This window comes from Miscanthus floridulus, chromosome 8 (genome assembly GCF_019320115.1).
Source record: "Miscanthus floridulus cultivar M001 chromosome 8, ASM1932011v1, whole genome shotgun sequence".
In the NCBI taxonomy this organism is placed as follows: Eukaryota; Viridiplantae; Streptophyta; class Magnoliopsida; order Poales; family Poaceae; genus Miscanthus; species Miscanthus floridulus.
Genome location: NC_089587.1, coordinates 56,565,710 through 56,576,944, shown reverse-complemented (window position 1 = coordinate 56,576,944; position 11,235 = coordinate 56,565,710). Strand labels below are relative to the sequence as shown.

The window sequence follows — 11,235 nt, the reverse complement described above, 5'->3', positions numbered from 1 at the left end:
AGTGGCGGACCCAGGAATTGACCAAGACTAGGGCCAAATCTTAGATTGAATGCTCATTTTGTAAATGCTAGTTGAAACGAACAAATGATTTACGCTGACATTTGATGAGCATGAATGCATAAGTATTCAACTGTTCAGCTCACCGGTCAGATCCAAACTTGCAAGGAAGGAGGGCAGGAGGCTCACCGGTCAGCAGGCGGGCGCCCGACAGTCCGGCACTCGGCTGACTGGCTGAGGAAGTGAGGAACAGAGGAAGGAGCCGCCGGCCGCGCCGCCGTGGAGCGCATAGCGGAGGGGGCGAGGCTGCGCCGCTGGCCGCCGCGGAGCGCCGGAGCTGGAGCGTGGAGGCCGGAGGGCGGAGGCGGAGCGGAGGGCCGGTGAGCGTAGGCTGCCGGCTGGGCGCAGCCAGCGCCGCGCCGGTGCGCACTGGCGGAGCCGCCGGCCGTGGAGCCTCCCCTGCGCCTGCGCGACTCGCCAAGGCCGAGCGGCTCTCACTCTGTCTCCGTTGGTGCTCACTTGCTCGCTGCCTGTGTTGTTGATGGAACGATGGATTGATGGGCCAAAAAAAGTGAAGACTTGCTCCCTTGTTACATGGGCCACGACTAGGGCCATGGCCTGGGCTGCCCTAGTGCTGGGTCCGCCCCTGCACGCGCGGGATTGAAGACCAAAATTAACACGAAAGCTTAAAACTGCAAAGCAAGAAAACTTGCATGATGACGTGTACCTATACAAAAACAAGACTACCATGTGCGGCAGCATGGGTGACCGGGGAACTCCTTGCCAACTTGAGGCGACGAAGCCGTCTGTTTTTTTTTTAGAAATCCTAATAAATTAATGTGAGGCATGCTGTATGTTTTGTTTGGAAAGTAAACGGCATTCTGTATTTTTTTTGTTTCGAAAGTAAACGAAATCCTAAATTAATGCGAGGCATGTTGTATTTTTTTTTTGTTTTTTTCGAAAGTAAACGGTGTGCTGCATTTTTTGTTTGGAAATTAAGTTAACGAAATCCTAAATAAATGCGAGGCATGCTATATTTTCTGTTTTTTTTTTAAAGTAAACGGCAATGCTGTATTTTTTTTGTTTGGAAATCAAGTAAACGAAATCCTAAATTAATGCGAGGCAAAGTGTCTTCTGCTTTGACTTCTCACATAACATGCATTTTCTTATTTTTATTATGTTATTATCGAATCAAAACTTTTGTGTATATATATATTAGCGGTCAAAGTATCTTCTGCTTTGACTTCCGACAAATATCTCATGACAGTGCATAGAACAAGTACCTCATATGTATGTGTCTCGTGACTGTGACCCGGAACCTCAACATAATACATGTAAAAAAAATATCTTTTTTTAAGCAACATGTAAAATAAAATATCTATGCATGCTCCTATTAAATGGGCCAAGGTCGTGGTGAGAGGTTGTTTAACCTCCACACCCGCTTCTTGTGTCGGCTGCTCCCAAACCTGCAGCTAGCTCCATTTCGCCTCATTCAATGGCAAACTTTTTGTCCAATTCTAGGGAAAATAGACACAGATAGCACAACAAACGTGGCTATCAACCTACCACAACGTAAGGTCCTGTTTATATCTATTAGCCACTAAAAATCAGCTAGCTCATAGCTGTTAATTTTTAGTAGAAGGCGGTTTGGATCCATCTGCTTATAGATGGTTGCATAGTGGGTTGAATGTAGATATGAACTATTAGCACATATTAATAACTCCACACTTGCTAATGAAACTAATAGTTAGCAGCCCTACAGCTAATAATTAGCAGGCCTGTTTGGATCCACTGGTACTAATTTTATCTGCTAATTTTTAATGCTAATGGATCTAAACAGATCTAAGTATAACCAGCTATTATGACAAAAAAGAGGAGAGCATCACACTCGTACACAAGTTCGGTTATCCACCACGTGACACACACACTCGTACATATATACGTGATTGCTCAACAAAATGTGAAAAAGCTAATACGGAGTATACGACAGGATGTATCAAACTATTGTGGACACGGTGGAATGTCTTTTGACCCTAGCCAACTATATTTAGGGGCATTTTGGAATGTGAAATTCTTTTTTGGAAAAATGAAAACTATTTTCTGTGAAATTCCTATGATAATTTACTACCCATGGTTAAAAAAATACAAATGCCACGACAGCATAAAGTGTATCACCTAAAAAATTTATCAAACTTGTATTAATTTGATACACATATGATCAGAAAAACACAAATAACACGTCAACCTAAAGCGCAAAGCATTTAAACTTATGTGATGACGTGCATCATATACCATACACAAAAACACGACAATTCTCTTAAAAGTTAAACCATGATGACACATCCCACAAAACCGACCAAAAAATCGGCCACACGTACTCTCCTCATTCCCCACAAGTAAACCAAAGCCTAGAAAAAAGCCCTAAAAGCCGAACAAACCCCCTTAAAAAGGCCAGTGCAAGAGGCCAAAATCACACGAATCCCATTCAAATCTACCACATCTACATCCCCTGGTTTAAATGCTGCCAAATCTAATCGCATTCACACACTCCATTAAACAAAAAGCTCAGCAGAGCACAAACCAAATCACCACGACACCAACCCACCTCCTCCCACCCACGAGCCGTGGGGCCCGCCGGTCAGCCTCCAGCCGCGTGCGTCTGCCTCGCACTCCCGCGGCCCCTATAGACAGAGCAGCCGCTCGCGCTACAGAGGGGGGCGAGGCGAGCAGAGGAGGAGGAGAGATGGGGGAGGAGAGGAAGGGAGGAGGGGAGGACGGCGCGGCGGCGGCCGCGCGCGCGGCGGAGCAGGCGCGGGAGCTGCAGGACGCGGCGGCGGCGCTGCTGACGCGGACGCGGGCGGAGGAGGAGGCGCTGCGCCGCCGCGCCACCGCGCTCCAGGGGGAGCTCCGGCGGCTGCGCGAGGCTGCCGCGGCGCACGCCGACAGCGACAAGGTGCGCTCCTCCCGACGCACTCGCGCTCTTTGTGTGTGTGCGCGCGCGCATGTGTCTCCCGACCCCCCTGTGTGTGTGACTGCGCCCGGCGGCGGATGCGTGTCGGTGCGCGGAGACGCTTGAGGAGATCGCGCGCCGTGCGGGTCCCCGGGTGCGCCTAGGGTTCCGTGCGCTGCTGGCTTGGCTCTACATGCTGCGTCGCTGGGGCGGTGGGTGGCGCCGGGATCGCTGGGGAGATCTGCTTCTGTAGCACTGCGATTTGGCCTGCTGTAAAAGTGCCAGCTTTGGTAGCGCCAATGCGGCTGTGTATGTAGTCCGGGTGTCTGAGAGGGAACGAACTCTTGGAGTTCCTTGGGTTCCTGAATCGTCGTCTCATCATTTTCCGTGCCTGCCGCTGATTGATCGTCACAATGTGCGTGATTTTGCTCGTGTTGATGTGGCTGTGGTTTTGGCCAGGTTGAGGAGGACTTGGATCGAGCGACGTGCCTCATTGTTGATGGCGATGTTGCGTCGCTGCTCCCGAGCAAGACGCAAGGTGATTTGAGTTGTTTTAAGCTTGGTTCATCTTGTTCTTGGGTTTTGTCTTCTTATTTCTTTTTCGGGGGTGAAGCCTGTGTTTTGTTTGTAATAATGTTCTGTACTTCTGTTGGGTTTGCAGGCGCTTTTCTGAAGATGTTCTTGGGACCAGTAAATCTGCGGGCAACAAGGAAGGAGGTGCAGCTCAAGGTGAAGGAGGAGTACAATAGCTACAGGGTATGTGTCAAACTGTATTATTCATGGTATTCAAAATGTCAAGTTGTGTTTTTCAAATGGGGACTTTGTGTGAATCATATATAATCGTGCTGGAGGCACTAGTTGATTTAGAGTTTTGAAATTTGGCTTGTTCTTTGATCCAAGTATCTTGGGAACAATGATATTTTTAGTTCGTTCATCAAAGCTTCCATGAAGTGAAAACATGCACTGTCACAATGTGTAATTTATCTTTACCATGACATTTGAATAATATTGGAACTAACTGGGGAAGCACAAAAGGTTGTTAGACTTCAGGTTACAGGTCTGTGCTGCTCAGCCGACCAAATGCTTATAATAATTCTCTTTGTATCTAATGTTATTCAGTCAACAAGGTGGTCTAACTTGGGGGAGTTTTTATCCACTAATTAATATAAATTTTTGAAGTAAATAAATTTGAATTAATGTAACTCTGATTTTCCTCTGAAACTATAACCTTGTAACTTCCAGTTATCTAAGTTTACAGAAGTGACTAACACAAGATCCCTCTTGACCTCTTCATTCCCTCACTTTTCCTAGTGGAACATAATATGTGGTGAGTTCAGGGGCTCCTGTTTATCCTGTCAGGGCTGTGCTGATGCCGGTACTGGAATTAACATTCTTTCTGTGCAAATGGAAAAGCAACTTTTTAGGACAATTTCAGCTATAGTATTCCATCAACATTACTTGGATCGTTGTATATTTGGTCATCTTTTAAGTATACAACACCAACAAAACAACAACAAAGCATTTAAGTCCCAAACAAGTTGGGGTAGGCTAGAGTTAAAACCCAGCAGAAGCAATCAAGGTTCAGTCACGTGAATAGCTGTTTTCCAAGCACTCCTATCTAAGGCTAAGTCTTTGATTATATTCCATCCTTTCAAGTCTCCTTTTATTGCCTCTACCCAAGTCAACTTCGGTCTTCCTCTGTCTCTCTTCACGTTACTATCCTAGCTTAGGATTCTACTACGTACCGGTGCTTCTGGAGGTCTCCGTTGGACATATCCAAACCATCTCAACCGGTGTTGGACAAGCTTTTCTTCAATTGGTGCTACCCCTAATCTATCACGTATATCATCGTTCCGAACTCGATCCATTCTTGTATGACCGCAAATCCAACGCAACATACGCATTTCCGCGACACTTAACTATTGAACATGTCATTTTTTCGTAGGCCAACATTCTGTACCATACAACATAGCAGGTCTAATCGCCGTCCTATAAAACTTGCCTTTTAGCTTCTGTGGTACCCTTTTGTCACATATGACACCAGATGCTTGGCGCCACTTCATCCACTCTGCTTTGATTCTATGGCTAACATCTTCATCAATATCCCCGTCTCTTTGTAGCATTGATCATAAATATTGAAAGGTATCCTTCCTAGCACTACTTGACCTTCCAAACTAATATCTTCCTCCTCCCTAGTAGTAGTGCCGAAGTCACATCTCATATACTCAGTTTTAGTTCTACTGAGTCTAAAACCTTTGGACTCCAAAGTCTTCCGCCATAACTCCAGTTTCTGATTCACTCCTGCCCGGCTTTCATCAACTAGCACTACATCGTTCGCGAAAAGCATACAACAAGGGATGTTCCCTTGTATGTCCCTTGTGACCTCATCCATCACTAAGGCAAACAGATAAGGGCTCAAAGCTGACCCTTGATGTAGTCATATACTAATCGGAAAGTCATCCGTGTCAACATCACTTGTTCGAACACTAGTCACAACATTGTTGTACATGTCCTTAATGAGCCCGACGTACTTCGTTGGGACTTTATGTTTGTTCAAAGCCCACCACATAACATTCCTTGGTATTTTATCATAAGCCTTCTCCAAGTCAATAAAAACCATGTGTAGGTCCTTGTTCTTCTCCCTATACCGCTCCATAACTTGTCTTATTAAGAAAATGGTTTCCATGGTTGACCTTCCGGGCATAAAACCAAATTGGTTCATAGAGACCCGCGTTATTGCTCTTAAGCGATGCTCGATAACTCCATCCCATAGCTTCATAGTATGGCTCATCAACTTAATTCCCCGATAATTAGTATAACTTTGAATATCCCCTTTATTCTTGTAGATCGGTACCAATATACTTTTCCTCCACTCGTCAGGCATCTTGTTCGATCGAAAAATATGGTTGAACAGCTTGGTTAGCCATACTATAGCTATGTCCCCGAGGCATCTCCACACCTCGATTGGGATACCATCCGGTCCCATCGCCTTACCTCCTTTCATCTTTTTCAACATCCTCTCTGACCTCAGATTCTTGGATTCTCCGCACAAAGCGCCTATTGGTGTCATCAAAAGAGTCATCCAACTGAAAGGTTGTGTCCGTATTCTCACCATTGAACAATTTGTCAAAATACTCTTGCCATCGATGTCGGATCTCATCCTCCTTCACCAAGAGATGCTTCCTTTCATCCTTAATGCATTTAACTTGGTTGAAGTCCCTTGTCTTTCTCTCACGAACCCTAGCCATCCTATAAATGTCCTTCTCTCCTTCCTTCGTACTCAAATGTTGGTAAAGATCCTCGTACGCTCTACCCTTTTGCCACACTTACAGCTCGCTTTGCAGTCTTCTTTGCCACCTTGTACTTCTCTATGTTGTCCACACTCCTGTCATGGTACAAGCGTCTATAGCATTCTTTCTTCTCCTTAATAGCCCTTTGGACTTCCTCGTTCCACCACCAAGTATCTTTATCCTCGCCTTCACTTTCTTTGGTTACTCCACACACCTCTGAGACCATCTTCCGAATGTTGGTTGCCATCTTCTCCCATATGTTGTTTATGTCCTCTTCTTCCTTCCAAGAGTCCTCTTTGATAACCCTTTCCCTGAATACCTCTGACGTCTCCCCTTTCAGTTTTCACCCATTTGTTCTTTCAATCTTAGCTTGGTTATCCCTATGGGCACGCACCTAAAAACAAAAGTCTGCCATCAAAAACTTATGTTGAGAAACAACACACTCCCATGGTATCACCTTGCAACCCAAGCATGCTCGTTTGTCCTTTCTTCTTGCGAGGACAAAGTCAATCTGGCTAGAGTGTTGTCCGCTACTGAAGGTCACTATATGAGATTCTCTCTTTCTAAAGAAAGTGTTGGCTATCATTAGGTCAAAAGCTACCGCGAAGTCCAGAACTTCCTCCCCCTCTTGATTCCTACTACCATACCCAAAACCTCCATTAACTGTCTCGAAACCTGCGCTTGTAGTACCTACATGCCCATTAAGATCTCCTCCTATAAAAGCTTCTCACTACTAGGTACAGCTCTAATCAGGCCATCTAAGTTTTCCTAGAACTGTCTCTTTAGCACTCTCGTCGAGGCCTACTTGGAAGGCATACGCACTAATTACGTTCAAGACCATATCACCAACGACAAGCTTGACTAAGATAATCCTATCTCCTTGCCTTCTCACTCCCACCACACCATTCTTGAGGCTCTTATCAATCAAAACTCCTACTCCATTTCTATTCACGACTGTCCCTGTGTACCAAAGTTTGAAACCTGTATTGTCCACCTCCTTCGCCTTCTGACCCTTTCATTTAGTCTCTTAAACACATAATATATTTACGCGTCTCCTAGTCGCGGTATCAACTAATTCTCTTAACTTACCTGTAAGCGACCCTATATTCCAACCACCTAAACGAATTCCTAGTTGGTTCGACTAGCTTCCTTACCCTTCGCACCCGTCGACTTAGATGTGAAGACCCTTGGTCATTTTTCACTACATCTGGGCGCCGATGTAGCGCGCCACTAAGGAAGCGACGACCCGATCCTTGCTCACTTGACACTATGCCCAGATCGCGACACGGCGCGTCACCAAGGGGGTGCCGACCTGGCCCTTGCCCATTTAACACCATACCCGGGTTCCGATATGGCGTGTCGCTAAGAGGATTATGCCCCAACGGTTTTCTTTCGGGTTTCATCTTCATCAGAATGGCTAGATTTAACGTTGGCTCGCCACGCCTATCACAATCCCTCCTCCTTTACCAGGGCTTAGGACTTGCTATGTTGAGACAACATAGGCGGAGTTATTTGGTCATCTTTAAGTATACAAATAAGAAACTAGATGTATCCTTTTACTCTGCTTTTGCAAAAGGAATCTTAGTTTAGCTATCAGTGTTAGATCCTTGGATTGGATGATAGATCCATACTAGCTATAAAATTTATTTTGTTTCTAATCACTTTTCCCCCTCATTTCCAGGACAGAACTGCCTTGCTGTTTCTTGGTTTTCCGGTGATTCTGTTGTTTCTTCGACAATGGTTATGGAATGGATGCTTTCCAGCATTGCCAGTTCAGCTATACCAGGTACACTCTAATGCTGGCTTGCAGCAATGCAGCAATAGTTGAATTAATCCTATGTTTCATGCTGCCAAAAGACACTGATATCTCAACTTACCTTGTACAGGCTTGGTTGTTATTCCTGTATACTAGTTTAGCTTTGCGTGAGAACATCCTGCGAGTTAATGGAAGTGATATTCGTCCTTGGTAAGGATTACTGATGCTCTGGCATATAATCATATCTACAGAAACTAAGGGTGTTGTGGACCTGTGGGTTAAAAGCTTTTAAACTAATGCATGTGGGATAACTTCTGTTTTCCAATGACCTATTTATCCACTATTCCATTTGCCTTTTTGTCCCGGTTCCATATTGTGACTATCTCTTCTTGTTGTTTTCTCCCTTAAGGTGGATACTTCATCACTACTGTGCCATGCTGATGTCTCTTATAAGTCTCACGTGGGAGATAAAGGGGCAACCTAATTGTGCACGCAAGCAGGTATGCATTTTTTTATCTTTTCATTATGTAATGTATACAAATGCATGTGCTTAACCTTTTTTTTTCTTGACAGAGAGGCGTTGAACTTTTTCTGTGCTGGGCCATAATGCAAGGATTTGTCATGATGTTGCAAAATAGATATCAGCGTCAAAGATTATATACTAGGATTGCTTTGGGGAAGGTAATATTCTGACAAAAAAAAGGAGGATCTCACCCTTATTGTCTTGATAGAATTTACTTTATCCAATCTCAAATATAAGTCCATCTAGTTTTGCCCGGTCTCAAATTTTGTTTAGCTTTGATCATCACTATCGTAAATTTTTATATATATTGAAAATACTAGATTCAAAAGTTATGAAAGTATTTCTTATATTGAGTCTAACAATGTTGATCTTGCTTTACCAATCTTTATATAATAGATGTTGATGGTCAAAGTTGAAGTTTGACTTAGGAGTTAGGATAAACCTAAATGGACCTATACTGTGCAGTTAATTCAGTCAAAGTAATCTTTCGTGACTGGAACTTTGCTTTGTCATCAGGCTAAAAGGATGGATGTTGTATGGGGAGAGACAGCTGGTGTTGAAGGTCAATTGTTGCTGTTGTGTCCTCTCCTTTTTCTCTTGCAGGTATTCTTTCTTCTGATGGCTTAATGCTTTTGAACACGACAGCCCAGTTACCAGTTATCTCCTTGCTTCTATATCCAATATCATTTTTTGTACGCTTGGTTCATGATTGCATCATGTAACATGATGTTACAATCTTCTCATAAACATATGGCCGGTGGAGGAAATATCTGATTGTTCTTTTTCCTTTTTGTTTAGGGATTTGAGGGTTATGTTGGGTTTTTACTTCTTCGCACAGCTCATACTGGCGACGTCCCTGAGTGGCAGGTCAGAGACTTTAGCTGTTAATGAACAAGGATTCCATTGTATTTTTAGTTGCTAATGCAATCAGGTTTCTTTAGTATTTTATCCATGTTATATGCTTTGTGTTCTGTCGCAGGTCGTGGTCTGCGGGATCCTGCTGATTGCAATGGCAATTGGTAACTTTGCAAACACAGTGGACACCTTGATGGCTAAGTCCCGGTTCAAAGCGAAGATGAAGAAATCAAAGGGCAAACGGGATCTCGATACATGCCCCTCACCAACAGGTTCATCGCTGGCAGATTCAACAACCAAAGCATGAAAAGGTCAAGAGGAAAAATTGCTTATCCTATGAACATTGCCCGTGTTTAACCAGGGTTCATACCATTGTAAAGCATTAGTGTTTTTTTGGCCATCAGCTCCTAATCCTGAGCGTCTCTGTCAAAGCTCATACTCATGTAGGCAACTAGCTTGCTGATGGTCCTAGGCTGAAGGTGAGCGAGAATAAACTTCTGGTGTTTGTTTATACCTCTATCCTGAACATCGAGTGGGCTAGATGAACTTAGGACTGTAAGGCTTAGCAACAATTTCCCAGTATAGTTGTGAGACAGACATTTGTCACAATGAAACATGTGAAGTTGTATACAAGTTGTGGCATTATATTGCTTATTCTCCACTTGTATGTTGGTGCGTGCTTCCATTGCACTCTTGACAGTTTTGTGTGAAAAAACACCGAGCCTTTGTGGTCTATCAGAACAAGAAGTACATGATGAAATGTAGAATGTATGAACAGCCCTGACGCCTTCAGTTCCCATGAATGGCATCAGTAATTTAGTATATATGCCAGTGCTATTACTTAGTCTCCCCTGAATGCACCCATACACTAGCTATTATAGCTAGCAAAACATGTACTACGCATGAATACTGGAAACAAATAATCAGTCAACAATCCATGTAGATTGTCAAACCAAGCCATCAATATATAATTTGCTGGCAGCATTAGCATGCTGCTGCATGGATCACAAACAAGCATACATTTTGTCCAATACATTCAATGAAACTGAAAACCAACACTTGACACCATCAGTTGGGTTCTGTGGAGGCATCAAACCCAGCCTCTTATTTCAATTTTCAAGCTCACACGCACACAGATAACCAGGAAACCAAACCAAAGCAAAATGATACATCAATCAGTTAGGGCGTGATTGGTTGCAGAGCGAGTCTTGAGCCAGGATGGTCAGGCTGTGCAGGACCGAAGAAGTCGGGTTGAGCTCGTGCAGGTGGTTGTGTTTGGTTGTCTTGGCTGTTGGTTCAGTATAAGACGGGGTTGTGTTTGGTTGCATGCATGCATTAGTTTTTTGGGTGTCTGACGTATGGGTCCCTGCATCCTGGGTGTAAGTCATCCTGCACCATGAGGGAAGGAGAAATCCAGAAGACGGAGCCGTGCGGGATGGAGGAGGGAATCTGCACGGGAGGAAGCAGGAGAAAGATGCGAGTAGAGCAACCAAACACAGGCGAATGCACTAAAGGATACGTGACGGGCCAAATGACGGTCCGGTCCGGGCAACCAATCACGCCCTTAGGCCATGTTCGGCTTACCCCATATTCGGCTTGTTCGGCTTCTTTTTTCAACCGGAACAGTGTTTTTCTCTCACAACAATTCAGCCGGAACAGTATTTTTCAGCCAGTTTCAGACCAGCGAACGGGGCCTTAGTCTCTCAAGAGAGACATGTACACACAAATTCACACCTCCTGTAGTATCAAGCACACACATCAACACCGATGTAACAAACTTGGTTGAGGGAAGTAGGCAGGTAGAAACCAACTTATTTATTCATTCTTGACAAAACACACCGAAGACTTGACAAGCACACAAACC

General features: G+C 44.3%; 1 protein-coding gene across 1 annotated transcript; it reads left to right on the top strand.

Annotated features, from left to right (window-relative positions):
* Positions 1-2,692: 2,692 nt before the first annotated feature.
* Positions 2,693-10,032, top strand: LOC136472151 (uncharacterized). The gene is made up of 10 exons (XM_066469877.1): positions 2,693-2,950; positions 3,407-3,485; positions 3,609-3,703; positions 7,919-8,023; positions 8,124-8,203; positions 8,403-8,493; positions 8,567-8,674; positions 9,033-9,119; positions 9,315-9,383; positions 9,496-10,032. Exons 1-10 carry the CDS (start codon positions 2,741-2,743, stop codon positions 9,676-9,678), a joined length of 1,107 nt encoding a protein of 368 aa, XP_066325974.1. The 5' UTR covers positions 2,693-2,740; the 3' UTR covers positions 9,679-10,032.
* The last annotated feature ends 1,203 nt before the right edge of the window (positions 10,033-11,235 follow it).

Coding starts and splice junctions, on each gene's coding strand:
- LOC136472151 (XM_066469877.1), top strand. CDS start 2,741: ATGGGGGAGGAGAGGAAGGGAGGAGGGGAGGACGGCGCGGCGGCGGCC. Junction 9,120..9,314: donor CTCTCCTTTTTCTCTTGCAG/GTATTCTTTCTT, acceptor CTTTTTGTTTAG/GGATTTGAGGGTTATGTTGG. Junction 9,384..9,495: donor GCGACGTCCCTGAGTGGCAG/GTCAGAGACTTT, acceptor GTTCTGTCGCAG/GTCGTGGTCTGCGGGATCCT.